General features: G+C 31.7%; 3 protein-coding genes and 2 pseudogenes across 6 annotated transcripts in view; 2 read left to right on the top strand and 3 right to left on the bottom strand.

The window, feature by feature from the left end:
• The window catches only part of LOC107468918 (uncharacterized), a 19,473-nt pseudogene extending 12,061 nt beyond the window's left edge, over positions 1-7,412 (bottom strand).
• The window catches only part of LOC107468923 (3-oxoacyl-[acyl-carrier-protein] reductase 4), a gene marked incomplete at its 5' end in the record, with an annotated part of 29,133 nt that extends 15,435 nt beyond the window's left edge, over positions 1-13,698 (top strand). The window contains 8 exon segments of one of the 3 annotated variants that reach the window (XM_052255239.1): positions 11,918-11,998; positions 12,073-12,118; positions 12,193-12,287; positions 12,369-12,401; positions 12,576-12,710; positions 12,800-12,893; positions 12,970-13,052; positions 13,278-13,698. In XM_052255239.1, the coding sequence (XP_052111199.1) occupies positions 11,918-11,998; positions 12,073-12,118; positions 12,193-12,287; positions 12,369-12,401; positions 12,576-12,710; positions 12,800-12,893; positions 12,970-13,052; positions 13,278-13,310 (600 nt within the window). 3 annotated transcript variants of the gene reach the window in all.
• Positions 585-20,787, bottom strand: part of LOC107468927 (lysine histidine transporter 2-like) — a 28,239-nt pseudogene continuing 8,036 nt past the window's right edge.
• LOC107468924 (protein Iojap-related, mitochondrial) overlaps positions 5,356-20,787 on the top strand; it is a 107,277-nt gene continuing 91,845 nt past the window's right edge. Inside the window, exon 1 of the mRNA XM_052255242.1 lies at positions 5,356-5,485. The gene's annotated coding sequence lies outside the window, so the exon portion shown is untranslated. The remainder of the gene's footprint in view (positions 5,486-20,787) is intronic.
• LOC107468921 (uncharacterized) lies at positions 14,052-19,182 on the bottom strand. Of its 2 annotated transcripts, XM_016088301.3 has the most exons (17): positions 19,040-19,182; positions 18,828-18,903; positions 18,377-18,508; positions 17,531-17,888; positions 17,360-17,455; positions 17,057-17,136; positions 16,758-16,833; positions 16,486-16,662; positions 16,032-16,136; positions 15,840-15,935; positions 15,662-15,754; positions 15,510-15,548; positions 15,352-15,393; positions 14,943-15,073; positions 14,739-14,865; positions 14,431-14,611; positions 14,052-14,139 (listed from the first exon to the last, which is right to left on the bottom strand). In XM_016088301.3, the coding sequence occupies exons 1-16, from the start codon at positions 19,113-19,115 to the stop codon at positions 14,459-14,461; spliced, it is 1,857 nt and encodes a 618-aa protein (XP_015943787.1). In that variant the 5' UTR covers positions 19,116-19,182; the 3' UTR covers positions 14,052-14,139; positions 14,431-14,458. The 2 variants fall into 2 exon arrangements, with proteins under 2 accessions (XP_015943787.1, XP_052111198.1); XM_052255238.1 differs by lacking the exon at positions 14,052-14,139 and having other exon boundaries at positions 14,266-14,611.

Below are 20,787 nucleotides of genomic sequence, written 5' to 3' on the forward strand. Positions count from 1 at the left end.
AAGTGATCAAAAAAAATTTCTGTAATAATCATAATTGCTATTTTATTAAAAATATATTTTAAAAGTTATAATTAATGTATTGGTAGTTTTACAAAAAAAATATATTAATTAATTAATAATTTTGTCAATATACATTAAAACCTTCGTTAATGAAATTCTCTAGAATATTGCGCCAACGTACATTACAATATTAATAATTTAAAAGAGTTTCAAAACTCCAAACTTTAAAGGAGTATTATAACATCCACCAAAAAAATAACACAAGCTTCATTACTGTTTTATATTAAAAACTTATTTAAAACCAATTTGCTAAGTAAGAAAGTGATTTGGTGCAATTTTTAAACTATTTAAAAAAAATTTTGTTTACTTTCAATTCACTTTACAAAAAAACTGCGCCATAAACATCTGGAGAGATATAGACATGACGGTAGTTAATTTTTTATTTAAACAAGTACACATTAGATTCACAAATGTTCAAGATAAATAGATTTATCACACTTTTTTTTTCTTCCAAATTTTAGAAGACATAAATATTTGGGTAGACCAATATTAATAAATTTATTAAAGTACTTGACTGTCTAATAAACTCTTTGTAATATATGTGCACTTGATTATAAGGCAAAATAAAATCCTACTAAATTAAATTACAAGGCTAGGCAAAACAATGCAATGTCTTTTATATATATAATCATAAAAAGTAATTAATTATATCAAGAATTCATCTTTGCACAGTGCCTCAAAAGTCCTTAAGCTCATGAGAAAAATTTGTAATTTTTGGCTGATATAATGATATTCCTCATTGCACCAATAGGAGATAGTATCATTATTAATAGTCCAATAATAATGCATATCTGAAATTCAATGATAAAAGAACAAAATTAACTAGTGTCTTTATGGATAATTTTTCAAATTAAAAATAAACTTATTAATAATCAAATACAAATAAATTTACCCAATTAATCGTCCAGGACAAGCCATATTTTTTAGGTTTCTTGAGCCCATGGAAGCTGCAAGTAGCCATAAAATTAAATAAGACTAATAATAGCTAAACATGTATATGCATAATAGGTTGGATAAAATATAAATATTTATTATTATTTATTCATATTTTTTCACATTCTCCATCAGTGTCTTTGTAGATTAGATTTTTAAGAAATGAAGAAAAAAATTTTATTTTTTCTAAATTTTTTTTATATCTCTTCCCAAAATTATATTTCACAAATGCTTTTAAAATACAACCATGTTACATATATACAAAAAAATTAGTTATCCATACAAAATATATATTAAAAAAATAAATACAAATTAAAAATAAATTAAATAATACATATATTTAATAAATAAAAGATAATTTGTTGACTGGTTTTTTTATATGCATTTAATATTTCTATTTAAAATATCAAATAATAATAATATATCCTACTTACATAGTAAGAGGTGGGAGCAAATGCGAATCCACCAAGAAATCCAAGAAGAGACCCAAAAAATGGGACACAAATTCCTATGAACATTGTAATTCCTGCACAATATAGAATTAGAAAAGTTGGAGTTTTGTTGCTAGAAGGCAATAGAAGCCATTCCAAATCAAGTGATAAATGAATAACATACCAACATATAGAAAGCGAGTTATGAATCGCAGGGTAGTAGAAGGTGAGAAATTCAAGCGTGTAACCAAGAAGGTTTCAATCATATCAAACACTGGCATTGCAAATACCTGTTTAACAAAAATTAGTTATAAAAATGAAGTAATAAAACTATAAAAGGAGTAAGTGTGACCGTAAAAGTTGAAAGTGACCTGGTAGCCTCCAACAACATGGATGACAACAAACAAGTTAGCAATGCCAATAAGCCAAGGAGGGCGTTGGAGTGTGATGAGGATGTTATCATCCAGAGAATTTCCAAACATGTAGTACCCAATAAAGGCAACAGGGAAGTAGCATAATGCAACTCCAATGTATGCCAAAACACACCCTCTCCACATTGGTATCTTAGAAGGTTTCTCCGCAGTTGAAGGCATTGTGGCTTGGATTTCAAGAACCACATTGTGGCCTGCGTATGCAAAAGCCACATCTCCCAATGCTGACAAGAAATTGAAGACACCATCGCTCGTGCTTTTCATTTTTACAGTATAGTCTATGTCTTTTGAAATCCCTTTCTTGATAGACGCAGCCCAAGCAATCGTTGAGTAACTGATCCAAAAACACATTAATCCAACATTAAGTGAAATTATGATAACATTTATAGTATTGACTAAATACCTTAGATACAGGTAAATTTTTTTTAGTAAAAAAAATCAAATTATTAAATATTTTATATGTTGTGGCAAAATTCATACTTACCTAAGAGACATGACGGCTGCACCAGCAGAGATAGCGGAAATAGAGTTAAAGTTAGGAATTTGGGCAAGCACAAAGTTGACAGAAGCAAAAACCATGATCCAATAAGTGGTTCTGATTTGCTTGCAATCAGGACAAAAAGTTTCATGAACCTTTTTTAAAGAATTGCCTCCAGTTGTATATCTATACAATACATGTACCAACTTCAACAAGCAGTTGTTGAGGAACCACAATCCATAGACCAAGCTTTTCTCCGAAAGCTTCTTGTCCCGATTCATGATACCTGTCGTTTCTCTTTCTCCCAGGTACCATTTCATGCATTTCAACCATTTGCCATAAAGTATATAGCGTGATTATCCATGACAGGATCATCACTGTAACACCAACACCCCTATTTTTTTATATTAAAAAACAAATCTCGATCAATTTCATTTCAAATGAATAATATAACAACAACATTATAGATATATATATAATAATTGGCGAAAATTTTTTAGTATTCAAATAAATTAAACAAAGCCATTTTACAATATTCTTATCCTTATCTTCTTCAATTCAATGCATATGAATGCTCATGTTGGAAAACAGAGGCCAGAGATACTTTAAAACAATGGATTAAGTAAGATATTTTAATATAAAATAATAAAATTTGACCAAAAATCTAAAAACTTTGATTTACGTTTTCATCTTTTATTCTCGCTTTATTTTTAATATTTTTTGTTTTCAAGATTTTAGGAGAAAAAAAAAGAGAAATAACAAAAAAAAAATTGTTATTTTTTTATAAATTCTAAAAACAAAAATATTAAAAAATAAAATATCTAAATAAACAATCATCTACAAGTCATCCATATTATGTCAACCAAAGTAATTAATCCATTTTAGTGATAAGAAACAATATCATATATCATATATATAATAATAAATTGTGAAGATAAGTAGCATAATTAGAACTTGAAGAAGAAACACAACTACTATTACGTACCAACCCATATGTGACATGGCATAAGGAAGGCTAAGAATTCCAGCACCAACCATGGCGGTGAGATTGTGGAAGGCAGAATACCACCATTTGGCATTTCTTGAGGCAGTGATGGGAAGCCAATCATTAAGCTTCTTTTGCTTTGAATCTTTTATTATTGTTGTTGTTATAGCTGCAGATGCCAAACCATCACCACTTACTTCGTTCTCAGAATCCATGTATCTTTTTTTCTTCTGGTTCTTTTTAGCAATTAGAAGTCAAGCCTTTTCTTCTGCTTTAGTTTTCCCTCTCCCGCTCCAACAAAAACGTATTTAGATGCCGATTGGATTTTGAGAAAAAGGGAGGGATTTATTTATATAGAATTCGGTGAGTATGCAATTACTTTAATGCCCCTACTAATTCCCAACTTTCAGTCACACGCCTTTTTTGTTTTCTTGATTTTCCTCCTATAAAATTGGGAGAGAATCTTTCAAACTTCCGTACCAAACAAGCACTTAAACTATATATTTAATTTAATGTTTATTTGGATAACGATTTGACTATTGTTGCTATATATAAAATAAATACGCGTAATGATTTATCATAACATAGTATATAATAATTTAGCTGTTATTTTTGGAAAAATTATTATTATTTGAGAGCGAGAGAATGAACAGTAATAAAGTAGTTAATGAATCGAATGTAGTGAATAAAATTATAAACAAGTGTTTGTGTTAGCATGAATTCCGTGATTATGGGATCAGATCAGATCTCATTCATAAATGTGAGGGAATGGGCTTTTTTTTTTCCATAAACTTTTGCATTGATAATAAAGTTTAGGGCGTCAAAATTGATAAAATTCGTCGTTCCAAGTCGTTTATTTTATTTTATTTTATTTTTGGTAATTCATTTATTTATTTTTTAAGGAATACATTTTCATAAAAATATTTAAAATGTCTTTTTTTAAGATTGTTTGTTATTAACTAAAATTTAATACATATAATTAATTAAATTATATTATTTTTGTCAAAATTAGATCAGACAAATTGATTTGGTCAAAAAATCGATAATACAAATACAAATACAAATACAAAACGATAATACAAATACAAATCGATAATACATCGATAATACATACAATACAAATGAGAAGCTCTTGTGCTTAGAATTTTATTTATAAATTATAAATTATTATTTGCTTAGGTTGTTACTTTTTAAATTTTAAATTAGGTTGTTTTATTTGGTTTGTTATTTTTCAAATTTTAAGTTATTTGCTTAGATTGTTATTTTTTAAATTTTAAGTTATTTGCTTAGATTGTTACTTTTATTTATAAATTATAAATGATTATTTTCTTAAGTTGTTATTTTTTAAATTAAAGTTGTTTTTCTTAGGCGGTTAATTTTTAAAATGGGGACCTTATATGCTGACATGGCGTTCATATGTTGAGTCTTAGAGTTTATTTGCTTAGATTGTTACTTTTATTTATAAATTATAAATTATTATTTGCTTGTTATTTTTAAATTTTAAATTATTTATTTGAGTTGTTTTATTATTTTTTAATTAAATTATTTTATTTGTTTAAATTATTTTACTTAGATTGTTATTTTTTAAATTTCAAATTATTTTATTTAGGTTGTTAATTTTTAAATTTTAAATTGTCGTACTTAGGTTGTTATTTTTTAAATTTTAAATTATTTTACCTAAATTATTATTTTTTAAATTTTAATACTATTTTTTAAAAATTTGTTAATTTTTTTAGCATTATTTTTTAAAATTTTGTTGATTTTTTTTAATTACAGCTACATACGTTTTTTTTTTAAAGAAATTTAGAATTTTAAAAAGATTTACATTAATTGTACTTTGGTTTGGTTGTTACATATTAATATTACTATAAAGATTTACGTTAATTTAGAGTTTTAAAAATTGTTAATTTATTTACTTTATCTATAAAGATAAAGATATAAAGATACAGATAAAGATAAAGATTTACTATTTTTTTTTTTGGTTTGTTAACCCCTCCGCCAAAGGAAGTCGTTTTGGATTTAAGGAAAAAAAAAAAAGGCCCTAAGCCTAATCTTCGAAGAAGCCCCCCAACATACTCTCTCACACTCACAGCACAGAGGCAGAGCTTTCCTCAACCTTCTCTATCAGCGCGTCTCGCCGGCCTCCATCTCGTCGCCGCCGCTCGCCAGCCCCTCTGCGTCACCGCTCCATCTCCTCGCTGCTGCCTCCATCTCTACTCGCCCTCTGCCCTATTCTCTTGTCTCCTCTGCCTCCGTCTTCTCTTCCCTGGCTCGGTTCTCTCCCTCTACGTGCGGCTAAGGTGAGCTTTTTTAATTTTTTTTTAGTTATTCAATCATTATTGTTTAATGTTTTGGATGATTGTTGCTGCTGATCCTGTTTTAATGTAGCTCCCATGGTTGATTTTTTGCTGTTTTTTTTCCCTCTAATTGTTGCTCGTTTTTTTTTTTTTGATTGTTGCTGTTTTTTTGTTATTGTTGCTGTTTAGCATTGGTTGATGCTTGCTGTTTAGGTTGATTGATGCTTACTGTTGCTGATTTTTTTTGTGATTGCTGGTTTTTCTCTGATTGATGCTTGCTGTTTAGATGATTTGAATCTGCTGATGCTATGGTTAGATGATAGGCTCTGTCAATCAATTAGGTGATGTACTAATGTGATACTATGGTTAGATGATTTTTTTTTTTTCTTTTAAGATGGTTTAATCAAATACACTAATGTGAAGACATGTATTTAAATTTTAAATTTTAATTTTAAGTTTTTGACTATTTTATATTTTTATTTAAATAAGATCAGATCAACCTGATCAAACAGTGAACCTGAGACCCATTAACCAGCAGCCAGACCGATTCGATGGGTGGGTTCTGACAACTATGCTTAACCCAGTAATCCCCAAAACTTCGCTTCAATGACCATGAAAAATTTTACTTTTGGTAAATGGTTTTTGATTAGTGAGCTGGTTCTGAAATTTGATATGAGACATTATATAGTATCTGAAATTAGATTGAGAATGTGACAGGCTTGGATGATGTTGTAGTAACTATGAGTTTGGGTTGGGGATTTTTTTTTGTTCTCTTCTTACATACTTTTAATTTTTTCCCCTTAAGTAATCACACTAAACCTTTTGGTTCAGTTATTATTGTCTATTGACTATTGTGAATGGATTTTGAGTGAAAAGCTTTGTTGTATATGATGATTGATGAAGAAGCTTCCCTTTCCATCCACAATTACTTGTTCTATTAGGAATACACAAGCTCGATTACATTCCAGCACTTCCTTTTAAATAAAACAATAAGCTCTTACCCCCCTTTAATAAATAAAACTGAAATCCCACCCTCCCCTCACCCCGCATAAATTTTAAGGTTAAAGCAAGTCAATCATTAAGCAAAACACATAAGAAAACCACACACGGATTTATTGTAAATTTAGTAAGATGTACTTACATTTCTACATCTCTGATAGAGTAACTATGCAAATTAGATTCCTCCTTTATAATTTCTTCTTTCTTGTTAGTCTGCAGGTGCATCAAAAAGCCATCCATTTCAGCATTTTGCACTGTTGGCTCATTCAGTTGTCTGTTGGATTGAGAGAGATAGAGAGAAAGAGAAGAATTAGGCCATAAAGTAGAATTGCCACAATTTTCATTTCAGATATTTTATAAAACAATGCACTGTTTTTTTTTGTGGAACCATTAGCAACGCAGCAGAGTGTATCCTTCATAAACTCAGAAATTCAAAAAATATAACAGTAGAGTGTCAGAGTAGAGAGAGAGCGTAAAAACCTGTTGAGGTAATAAACCTCCCAGTTTGAGACGAGATCTGCAGGGCTGAGGCTGTAGTTGATGCAGAAAGTCATACCTGCAAGCATATGCTACACACATTAACACATTCAACGCCTTTTCTTTCTTCTTCTTCTTCTTCGTTTTTGTTTTTTTCTACTCTTCAATAATCGAGAGAAAGGAATTGGAACAAACGAGAAAGAAGAACTACTTACACTTGTTCAGTATTTCGTCTTCTTCCTCAAGGTTGAACCCGGCTTTTCTGAATTCTGACTTGATTTCCTCTTCCATGGCTTCTCTCTCTCTTCTTTCTCTGATTTGCCGAAGTGCGAAACAAATTGGCGGGAAATTTGCCAGTTGAGTTTATATATAATATCCGAACACTGAAAATTTTCCTCTTTTGGACATGGAACACAAGATTGAATACTGAAGCCGAGAGATGTAATGGGCTTGGGTTATTGTTGGCAACTTGACTTAATGTTTTGAAATTAATCAAGTCCAATTTTTGGGCACAAACTTGCTTCATCCTTTTTGTTGGTCTAATCTGACGAGTGACGAGATGCCTTACTTATCTAACAAAAAAAAAATATCAGGACCAAAAGGTATTTTATTTCCTAACAACATTAGTGATAAATTGTTAATTTGCTATGCTTTTTTCGTATATTTTAAAGAACTTTTTTTTGCGATACACAATGTTGACGTTAATTTTAGATAATTGTTGATACTCTAACTCAATAACTAAAGTCAGGCTCAATAAGAATAAGAGGCTTATTTTAAACACTAAGAAGGAGCCCAATTTTACTTACCTAAATAAATAATTGTCTTCAAAGAACTTTCGTACCATTTTTATCTCATCTAGAAGATAAATCTCAACAGATTTCTAAGATAAGGGAAATGATTATTCATCAATAAAGATGGAATTACTCCAATAAAAATAATTATCAACTCTATTATAAATATACTGACACTCTTCAGATATAATTTATTTTCAAACCTATCAAACCGGTGTAAAATCCTTATTAACTTATACTAATATTTTTATGTGTTATTTTTACCGCTTATTATTTTTTATATGCTTTATTATTATTATTATTATTATTTAATCTTGTTAACATGAAAAAAAAGGTTAGGAGTGAAAAGAAAGTGAGTGAAAAGTACACATTTTTTCCATTCGTATGTATTACACTAGAGTTGGAGGCTTCATGTCATGGGGTGACAGAGCTGACGTGGCCATTTCGCATATGCCATGGATCCTCATCTTCATCAATAATTTCATCTATGCGCATTTTAAGAATTAATAATTTATATACTTATTTAAATAAAAAAGTCCAAAAACTATTTTGAAAGTTTTCTGAATTCTATCAAGATCTCGAAAAGATTTTTAACAAAATCGGTATCTCAAAATCTGATTTAAAGAACTTTGAACAAAGCCTTCCAGATGTTCAACGCTAATATACTTTACTGCATACAATGATCCTACCTTTCTTCTCCATCTCTTCACTTCCTCTTGGACTAGATGGTAATTCTTAGCAAAATAGAAAGCAATCTTCACGCAGCGATGCGGTTGGTTCAAAAATGAATTTGTTGCACCAAAATCAAAGAGTGCTTAACATACTCACTAAATGCTTTATCTGTCACAAGCCACACAAAATAACACTAATTTAAACATCTCTACTCGAGAGATTCAGACATGGGTAGTTAATTTTTTATTTAAACAAAATACACACTAAATTCACAAATGTTCAACAAAAATTGATTTATCACATTCTCTTTTTCTTCCAAATTTTAGAAGAAATAAATATTTGCGTACACTAATATTAATAAATTCATTAAAGCACTTGACTGTCTAATAAACTCTCTGTAATATATGTGCACTTGATTATAAAGCAAAATAAAATCCTACTAAATTAAAGCTAGACCTTAAATTTATGAAGACATCTTTTTACAAGGTTAGGCAAAACAATGCAATGTCTTTTATATATATTTCATAAAAATTTATTGATCATATCAAGAATTTATCTTTGCACAATATCTCAAAAGTGCTTAATTCTTTTTTTTTTTTTGCATTCTTCCATCAACCAACTTTAAATCCACTAACAGAATAATGATTCTTAAAAGTTTATGAGAAAAATTTGTAATCCTTGGCTGACATAATGATATTTCTCATTGCACCAGAGTGAATTTTGTTCTTTTATCATTGAATTTCATATATGCATTATTATTGGACTATTAATAATGACACTGTCTCTTATTGGTGTAATGAGGAATATCATTATATCAGCCAAGATTACAAATTTTTCTTATGAGCTTTAAGGAATCATTATTCTATTAATGGGTTTAAAGTTGGTTGATGGAAGAATCCAAAGAGAAAAAAAATTAAGCACTTTTGCCCCTGCTTCAATTCTCGTGAAATGCGCTCTGAAACTGAAATACAAAAACTCGCTTCAATTTTCGTGTCACTATTAAAGTCTTTGCCCCTGCTTTCACGGTTACACACTTAGGTACATGTATGTATGTTCCTTTTTCATTCAGAAAAAGAAAATCATCTTAACTCTATCTTATTCGTTCTTAAAACGTATTTAGAGGCCGATTGGGTTGTTATGACTTTTGAGAAAGAGGGAGGGGTTTATTTATATAGTGGATTAGGTGAGTATACAATTACCTTAATGCCCCTATCAATTCTCAACTTTCAGTTACACGTCTTCCTTGTTTTCATGATTTTTCTCCTATAAAACTGGTAGAGAATCTCTCAAACTTCCGTACCAAACAAGCACTTAAACGTCTCTATAAAATGTTTCTTTGGAAAGATTGTCTCAAATTTAAAAAGTAACAATTTAAGCAAATAATAAATTATAATTTATAAATAACATTTTAAAATTTTTAGTGATGACATTGGCACCTAAGAAAATTATTAGTTCAACAATATTAAAAACTAAATATCCAACAACCTAAGAAAGCATATTTAAAAATTCAAAAGGTAACAACTTAAGCAAATAATAAGTTATAAGTTATAAATAAAATTTAAAAAATTTTATTGACAACACTTAAGCAAATAAATTTTCAAACTCAAATGTATGAGCGTCACGTCAACATAAGAGTTTCCTATTTTTTTGGTGACTGAAATAAATTAAACAAAGAAAAACAAAACAAATAAAACAAGGAACTGCTTAAATAGAGGGGCAGACTACTCTTAAACTCCTCCCAAGGTGTAAGAAACTCCACATGCGAAAGTTGTAACTTCATCGCCATCTTTGTCATAGTATCTGCCACCGTATTTGCATCTCTCATAATCAAACGAAAGTCAACACGCCAATTCCAATGCATGATATCTCTTATTTTGAGCACCAATGGATCAATAAACCCAAAACCATCTTGAGTAACAAGATTAAATGCTTCCACACAATCCGTCTCACAAATAACATCTCGTTGACCCACATCCCAAGCTAAGAGATATCCTCTCCAAATAGCAAACAATTCTCCTTGAAGAATACTATTACTCTCAATCATTCCCAAACACCCCCTTTGCCAACTCCCATTACAATCTCTAATAACACAAGCAAAACCAACACTATCACCCGAACCAAAATAACTAGCATCACAATTAATTTTAAAAGTACCAATGGATGGGGAATTCCAAAAACCATTTAAAGTAGAGGGAAGGGACATACGTTGTAATTCAAAAATATTTCTAAGCTCATTTTCTGAAGTTAATGCTAGACAAATCACTTTTTTCGGAGGCCAAGTTTCATGGGGATTAAATATGTCATTATTTCTTACTCGCCATATCCACCAAAGTCCTGAAAAGAACTTGAACGGATGCTCTCTAGAATCGAGTCCTTGTGAATGGGCAGAGCCGGGTGCTCTTATTTTACGACGGTAGGGACGATTGCTTCCATTACTGACAACAAGAACCAGTTCTTCAAATCTAAAGGATGACAAGAAATATCCAATCTATGCCAGACAAGCTGAGTTTTTGGACAATCCCGAATACAATGTAAAACCAATTCCTGGCTAAAAAGACATCTTGTATTGCTATTACTATTGCTATTGCTATAAAGATAAAAATAAAAATACACTTATAAAATGTGTAATATAATATAAAAATATATATTTTTTAAAATAAACAATATTTGATTTATTTAAAAAATCTATTAAGCATTTCACCGAGAGAATTGCAGTAATACTCCAAATTAGTTTTTTAAATGTTTTTGTTCGAAAAGTTTAATTATAAATATATTTTAATCAAAAAATATTTTTATTTTATTAGATAAATGAGTTCTAATGTCAAATTTTAGTAAAAAACTTTTAATAAATTAATATCAATCTTTTTTTGTTTGATGTTTGTCATTTTCCTTTCCACTAGAACAAAGGACGGTGAAATTTTTGTAGTGATACGGATGCAGATGTACAATTCTATCAATGCAATACATCTAAATATGATCATGCATCTCTGTCCCAATTTCCAGCCAAAGTTGGTCGTTGATAATATTATGTGGTTTTCTTTTCCAGCTGAGGTTTCATGGCCTTTCTAATTTAATGATGTATTTGTTCTTTATAAACTTGTCATAAGTGAAGTTGATGAAGATATAATTATTAAAGACAGTTTCTAGGAAAATTGTTGTGCATTGTAACTTTGCAATTCATTATCTCTTTTAGTAGCAACGTTTCTGTGATTGGTAGTTAATGTTTAATTTGTCCCATGCTTGAACATTTGCTTCTTATTTTACTTGTGAAGTCAGCTCTTTTTTGTTTGTATTATTTATAGATGTTGTTCAATATGTTATATCAATTGAATTGGCTGCATTTATTTGACTATTATCTTTTAGATCGAGGCATCTGGTGGACAAGCTCTTACATTTGGGGGAGATATTTCCAATGAAGCTCACGTGGAATCCATGATTAAAGCTGTAAGCTTCTATTCTCAAATTATTATGCTGAGATTTTTCTGTCTTGGCTGCTTTCATGACTTCCGTATATGCAGGCAACCGATGCTTGGGGAACTGTTGATGTATTGATAAACAATGCAGGTACCTTAAGCTCTTCTGCTATCATTTTTCTGTTGGTATTCAAATATCATACTCATAAGATATTATGGATTCAGGAACTACTAGAGATGGTTTGTTAATGAGAATGAAGAAATCTCAATGGCAGGAGGTTATTGATCTAAATCTCACAGGGGTTTTTCTTTGCACACAGGTAAGTCAGTTAATAATTTGAATGGAGTTAAAATATATTTAGCTTTCTTTATGGATTGGATCTGACATTTTTTTTGGGCAGGCTGCAGCTAAGATTATGATGAAGAAGAAGAAGGTAACATCCACTTAATAAACCAATTGATTCCATCTCCGGCATTCTTCCAGCATCATTAACCAATTAAGTGATTGTTGTTCCTAGACTGGAAATAATTAGCATTCAGTCTTTTGCTGTCTAATGGTCACTAATCTCTTATTTTCATATATATATCAATCCACCTGTGTTTCTCAGGGAAGGATAATCAATATTGCATCAGTTGTTGGTCTGGTTGGCAATGTTGGACAAGCCAATTATAGTGCTGCAAAAGCCGGAGTAATTGGCTTAACAAAAACTGTTGCAAAGGAGTATTCTAGCAGAAGCATCACTGTATTTCTTAAATCTATGCATTTCTTCCTGATATCAAAGAGCAAATAGCCAGTTGATGGAATGAACTAAAACCGGATTTTACTTGCCAGGTTAATGCAGTTGCCCCAGGGTTTATTGCATCTGATATGACTGCAAAGCTAGGAGAAGACATTGAGAAAAAGATTTTGGAGACAATCCCATTAGGTGAACACTGGAACTATGTTGATGGATGCTTTAATTAGTTGGTGTTATTAACTTACAATTTCTACCATGGATTCAGGGCGATATGGTCAACCAGAAGAAGTTGCTGGGCTGGTGGAATTTTTGGCTCTTAATCCTGCTGCTAGTTACATCACTGGGCAGGTAGTTTATTCTATTTCCCTATTGCTTTCTAATGCAGAATTACTTTATTACACTAGTCACCCTCTCAGTGCAATACATATAATTCAAGACATACTGAAATTTGTTGATGAAATTGACTCTAATAACTTGTCATATCATTTGAAGGTTCTGTAAATTGTGTTATTTAGCCTCATTTCTTTTCTAGCCAATTAGGCACTTACAGTTAAGCTATTAAATGTGTTGCAGGTGTTCACCATTGATGGAGGTATGGTGATGTAAATCAGCAACCAGAGCTACTGAAGTGCAGAGTTCAAATAAAGGGCTTTCAACTTCTGTTGTACGGTGATAGTTAATTCTAATGCTGATTTTTCTCTAGTCCTGCTCTACCTGATGACTTTTATTAAAATCTCATTTTAGCTTTTCGACAAAACCAAAGGTGTAGTACAGGCAAGCTTCGAAACAGATTGTATTTTGGGTGTGGTTGCATTTTGGTCATTTTAACAAAATAGGTTTAATTTAACTTTTATATTTTAAGCAACTCATGCTTCGAGCAGTAGCTCTTCCTTTTGGACCTGCTTTCAAGGTAGCCAGTTTATTTATGCATTTTACACAATTAGTTCACGTAATTAATACGTGAAGTGATAAATAAAACGAGATGTTTCGTGGCTATAGCTAAGCAACTATTTGGCATATGCTGTTCTCTTCATAACTTAATTTACAACTGCACAAGTGCTCCTGTGAAGCTTAAAGGCACATACATTACTATGTCATTTCCTGATTTCCAAGAGTATACTTACAGAGGAAGGCACGTAGTATAATAAAATTGTTTTTATAAAACATGAATATGATATCTAGCTAGTATTATGTATGGAATATATGACAAAGGTGGAGTGTTAGAGTATTTTTATTGATCGGTCATGTCATATAGGCCCGTGAATACCAATAACGTCACGAATTCTGAGTTACTTTCAATATAATATAACAATTATGTACAACCCCATGATACATAAAGGAACACTTCCCGTGATGAAGTGAGTCACCATTTGAATCAATTCAAATTCTGACTGAGCCAAAAATAAGATTGCTTCTACTAGTGGATACAGGATACCTGTAGAAAATTAAACTATGTATATTGTTAATCACAACAGCAATGCTACATATTAACAATGTTTCAGAGTGGGTTCTAATTTTAACTCGAGAAACATGAGGGCCTGTGTGAGTTGAGAGAAGATTACATATTCTGCATTCTAACTTTTTCTAAATATTTAAGTCCTAGCCAAAAAATAAAAACAATATCTATAAATTTCACATGTTACTCCAAAACACAGGCTAAGATGCATCACTGAAAGCAATTTTCCAGAGCATGAACGACAGTTCAAGGGCTGTTACGAATGCGCACCTCCTGACTACAGATGCTCCGAAACTATTCATATGCCAATAACTGATGCATTAATTTTGTCGGAACCACCACGATAATCAAGCTCTACAAAAGTACCCCCTCCTTCTCCCTTTGCTAGTCTTCCTGGATTCACAGCAATGCATTTCTTGCAGTTTGTCTCTTCACTTCCCACATTAAGCACCTATGCAGTAATGAATAAACTTTATTTCATCAGAAATTAGTATCCACCACCTATTTCTCAAAAATTCAATCACCATCTTTTAAGGATTGAGAAAAAGTAACAAGCACAAGGTAAAGAACATGTGTACCTTGACAAAGTACTTGATATCCGAAGGTAAGATAAGAAGATCTGGAACCAACGGGAGGTGAAGGGCTTCTGGTGCAAGAGAAAAATCCAAAGGAACACCTTCTGCCGGCGGATAAAGTGGATAAAAGCTAATCCAAAAATCAAAGGGTGTCAACTCTTTGTGATGATTTCTGAAAGCAAAAAATCACAGGAGATCAGACCTCACCTTTGCTGGCTAAGAATATGGTTTGCAAGCCTACTCAAGCGATCAGTAGGTTGTCCATCTGGCGCAGTTCGTGATATCTCTTCCCCACTGATCTGCTTGAGAATATCTACACTGCAGCAACCAACTTTGACCTGAAAAGCATTAACAAATGGTAACTCTTACATGCTCCTCTCCAGACACAGCAATTAACTAAACCTTGTAACATTTTTTCTTCAACTATTTGGCCAAGAGAATCAGTAAGTGGATAATAAAACCTAAAAGAAATTTAGTAAAGCATACTATGTGGTACAGCAGATGTATTTGCAAAATATGCATCTTGTGTCAGTCAATTTTTATTTTTAAATCCCAGAGGTAAAACATGGGAAGTGGAACACAATAAATTACCAAGATGAGATCACCAATGCAATACCTCGTTTGCCTCAAAAATTCCAGGATTAGTGAGACTGATTATCTGCATAATAGAACAGAATAATTACGTAAGCATCAATGTTAATAGTGAATGATATTTTTGTAAGTACATGCAACAGTTCCAAGATTATTTTGTCAAATGCTTCGACATAATTTTACCTGAGATTTGAGATCAGGAAGATTGATATCCAGTTCAGGCTGCATAAAGAAATAGTTAATATCAATATTTGGATTTGGGATTGAAGGAAACAAATATACTAGCATCTTGAACAAAAATCATCATATCTTAGTTGATTCAATTCTATCTGTACCTGAGGGAAAACAAAATCATGGTTCGCATCTCGTATAGATGGTACAAGAAGAACACGCGCAGCAGAACCCATACATTCTACATAATCTTGTAACTGGATACCAAAAGTGATACAAGGGGGTTAGAAAAGAACTAAATAAAAATTCCCAAAAACAATGTCTACTGTTAAGAATTATTACCTTGCTCAGGATGTCGTTATGAAATATTTCATCAAAGGTTCTGTCAACAGTTCCTTTCTTAATGTTGGAGTGTTCAGAATCAACAAATGGTCCCAACTGAGATAGTCCAGTAGGCAGGATCGAATAATCAAGGTTTGCATATTATCTAGGACCTAAACTAAAAAGATACAGATTATGCATAGGTGGTATTACCAATATAAGTAACTGTGGCTGTCTTCGCTTTGCATATGCTAACAATTCTACAAGGGGCTCAAAAAATAAATTGTCTGTTGTCGTAAAAGGGCCTGCTGCAATAATCTGTTAAGCACCAAGAGCATGTGTATAATACAAATTATTAACAGAAATATTCTTCATATTATCACAATTATTTTTCAAAAGAACATGAGATCTTTTAAAATCTATAATATGCGTCAAAATGCAAGTAAATAAACAGCTACAAGGTTTTGCTTCACATGACTGCCTTATAACCATACTTTGGATTGGCTAATTAAGATGTTAGTAATTTGTCATTGTTAAAAAATAAACTATAGTAAAAAAAAAAAACTAAAAATCTGTAAAATTTTACCAAAATACTAAAAATGGAACCTAGTGCATAATATAATTTTATAACAGAGCTCAATGACTAAGAAACGAGTAGAGTAAATACCATGGACAACTCTGTCTTTTTAGAAGTAATATCAATTGGTTGACTTCTATCAATAGCTAGCTTCTTTGCTGGATTCAAATCCTTATCATCAGCACCAGAGGTAGGTGGTATAGAATCTACCAATTTAGATGCAACTAAGCAATGCCCACTAGGATTATGCCCTTCAATACCAACAACCTATCAAAAGATGAGATCCTTGTTTCATAACCCATAATTCCAGCACAATTTTTTACTTTCAAAGCCTGAATTTAACCTGCCATGCCATTACTCACCTGACCAGGGAAAATTGAAAAATGGCTTAAGCGTTGCAAGTCCAGACGAACACATTCTCCTCCAGAATGCTCAACACTGTCAACATATCAGAAAATAGACCATATATGATGGTAGATAAGTTTGTAGAGCTAAAAGGTAGTGAACATAAACTCTTGGTCAAGCTGAATTGATCAGTTGACTGACTTTTGTTTCTCCATTTTGTTCATTAACAGATCCAACACCTAGTATTTAGATATATCAAGGTTACAATATACTTGTATAAATACTATCTATATGGAGATATATAGTGCCAATTTACCTGCCCTGCAGCATGACAGACTTGTCATTTAGACGGCCTTCTGCATCACAGCAAACCATACCAACAGCAAAAATGCTTCTCTGATAAAGTATATTAGTTTAAACTATCAGACCCATGCAAGGAGGATTTAATGTAGATACAGAGGTTAAGTAAACAAGATAGCAAATAATCTCATTAGCCAACAGACAATCATACAATTAAGTAACAGCTTCCGAATGATTGTAAAGGCCTACTACAAAGAACAATTTGTCTTGAAATATTCTGCAAATGCATCAGTAAAATAGGTAGATGCATTAAATTTACCTGTGAAGCAATTGTAGGGTCTGTTGGTTCTCCATAAAGCCCAGAAGCAACAAGGGCCCTTGTATGTTTGCGAATTCGATTTTCTATTACATTCATCTAAACAACCAAAATCAGAGTTCAATAAACCAATGAACAAGGCCAAATATCTAAGAGATAGACCATATATCATACCCTATCCTCTGTCCTATCATGCATGAATCTGCAACCAGGTTTAGGCCCTGAGCTATGAACCACCAATGAACACCTTTTACAAGGCATAACTTTCCTAATAACATCGTCCTCATCGATCTCATGATTCGGCACTTGTATTTCATTCTCTATATCAGGCACTGTGTTGATGCTAAATTTCACAGCAAACCTATCAGTTCGCTTTGAAAAGGGTGTCACCAGCTCAGTTGGTTTTCCAGAAGATAAAATATTCCCATTTGCTAGAGACATTGCTTCGTGTGCAGGTGAACGAAGATGTTCATCATTATTTGTTGGAGTCCCAGGAGTACTAAACTTAGCATCATCATCATTATTTAAGACCCTACAAAGAAGGATTGTTATGAAAATATCTGTAGCTTAGCGGAAATTCTGAAATACAATTCAAACAGTTTTGTCCACTTTATAACCTATTAGGCTATTACACAACCCAACAGGAGATAACGATAAATAAAAACAAACAAGAATCAGTGTAAGCGGTCACACTAAACCTTTTGGTTCAGTTATTATTGTCTATTGACTATTGTGAATGGATTTTGAGTGAAAAGCTTTGTTGTATATGATGATTGATGAAGAAGCTTCCCTTTCCATCCACAATTACTTGTTCTATTAGGAATACACAAGCTCGATTACATTCCAGCACTTCCTTTTAAATAAAACAATAAGCTCTTACCCCCCTTTAATAAATAAAACTGAAATCCCACCCTCCCCTCACCCCGCATAAATTTTAAGGTTAAAGCAAGTCAATCATTAAGCAAAACACATAAGAAAACCACACACGGATTTATTGTAAATTTAGTAAGATGTACTTACATTTCTACATCTCTGATAGAGTAACTATGCAAATTAGATTCCTCCTTTATAACTTCTTCTTTCTTGTTAGTCTGCAGGTGCATCAAAAAGCCATCCATTTCAGCATTTTGCACTGTTGGCTCATTCAGTTGTCTGTCGGATTGAGAGAGATAGAGAGAAAGAGAAGAATTAGGCCATAAAGTAGAATTGCCACAATTTTCATTTCAGATATTTTATAAAACAATGCACTGTTTTTTTCTCTAGAACCATTAGCAATGCAGCACAGTGTATCCTTCATAAATTCAGAAATTCAAAAAGTGCAGAGAATAGTTCAAAAATTGAAACAAGTTTTGACAATTAAAACTACAAAAAATATTGAAAGATCATTCTAAAATTAATATAATTCCCAAACACACAGCTTTAGCTTCAAATATAACAGTAGAGTGTAAGAGTAGAGAGAGAGCGCAAAAACCTGTTGAGGTAATAAACCTCCCAGTTTGAGACGAGATCTGCAGGGCTGAGGCTGTAGTTGATGCAGAAAGTCATACCTGCAAGCATATGCTACACACATTAACACATTCAACGCTTTTTCTTTCTTCTTCTTCTTCTTCGTTTTTGTTTTTTTCTACTCTTCAATAATCGAGAGAAAGGAATTGGAACAAACGATAAAGAAGAACTACTTACACTTGTTCAGTATTTCTTCTTCTTCCTCAAGGTTGAACCCGGCTTTTCTGAATTCTGACTTGATTTCCTCTTCCATGGCTTCTCTCTCTCTCTCTCTCTCTAGAGTCTAGGGTTTGGTTTCTTGCTCTGATTTGACGAAGTGCCGAAACAAATTGGCGGGAAATTTGCCAGTTGAGTTTATATATAATATCCGAACACTGAAAATTTCCCTTTTTTGGACATGGAACACTGAAGATTGAAGATTGAAGCCGAGAGATGTAATGGGCTTGGGTTATTGTTGGCAACTTGACTTAATGTTTTGAAATTAATCAAGTCCAAGTTTTGGGCACAAACTTGCTTCATCCTTTTTGTTGGTCTAATCTGACGAGAAGCCTTACTTATCTAAACAAAAAAAATTCAGGACCAAAAGGTATTTTATTTCCTAACAACATTAGTGATAAATTGCTAATTTGCTATGCTTTTTTCGTGTATTGTAAAGAACTTTTTTCTGTGATACACAATGTTGATGTTAATTTTAGATAACTGCTGATACTTTGACTCAATAAGTAAAGTCAGACTTAATAAAAATAAAAAGTTCATTTTAAAAAAAGAGATTTCTAATTTTTATTCGACTTTTTTAAAGAGATTAAATATGGTGAAGGAGTCCAGTTTTATTTGTCTAAGCAAGTAACTGCCTCTAAAAAATTTTTATACCATTTTTATAATAGATCTCAACAGACTTCTAAAATAAAAGAAATAATTATCCATCAATAAAAATAAAACTATTCCAACAAAAATAATTATCAACTCTATTATAAATAAATAGACTCACACTCTTCAAATATAATTTACTTTTAAACTTATCAAATCGGTCTAAAATCCTTATCAACCTATATATTTCGTATGTATTACACTTCATGTCATGGGGTGACGGAGCTGAGGTGGCCATTTTGCATGTGCCATGGATCCTCTACCTGCAACTCCTCCAATTCACATGCTACGAAGTTAAGTTGGGTACCCGCACCCACTTTGTATGATGCTTTTAACTTAGTCCTGACTTGCATCTTCATCAATAATTTCATCTATTTTAGAAATTAATAATTTTTATATATTGATTTAAATAAAAAAGCCCAAAAACTGTTTTCAAAGATATTTAAATTCTATCAAGGTTTCGAAAAGATTTTTAACAAAATCGTTATCTCAAAATCTGGTTTAAAGAACTTTGAACAAAGCCTTCCAAATGTTAACACTAATATAATTTACTGCATACAATGATCCTACCTTTCTTCTCCATCTCTTTACTTCCTCTTGGGCTAGATGGTAATTCTTAGCAAGAAAGAAAGCAATCTTCACGCAGCGATGCGATTGGTTCAAAAATAAATTTGTTGCATCGAAATCAAAGAGTGCTTAACATACTCACCAAAAGTTTCATCTGTCACAAGCCACACAAAATAACACTAATTTAAATATCTCTACTCGAGAGATTCAGACTGGGTAGTTGATTTTTTATTTAAACAAAGTACACACTAAATTCACAAATGTTCAAGAAGAATTGATTTATCACATTCTCTTTTTCTTCCAAATTTTAGAAGAAATAAATATTTGCGTACACCAATATTAATAAATTCATTAAAGCACTTGACTGTCTAATAAACTCTCTATAATATATGTTCACTTGATTTATAAGGCAAAATAAAATCCTACTAAATTAAAGTTAGACCTTAAATTTATAAAGACATCTTTTTACAAGGCTAGGCAAAACAATGTAA

Source organism: Arachis duranensis, chromosome 10 (assembly GCF_000817695.3).
Source record: "Arachis duranensis cultivar V14167 chromosome 10, aradu.V14167.gnm2.J7QH, whole genome shotgun sequence".
NCBI lineage: Eukaryota > Viridiplantae > Streptophyta > Magnoliopsida > Fabales > Fabaceae > Arachis > Arachis duranensis.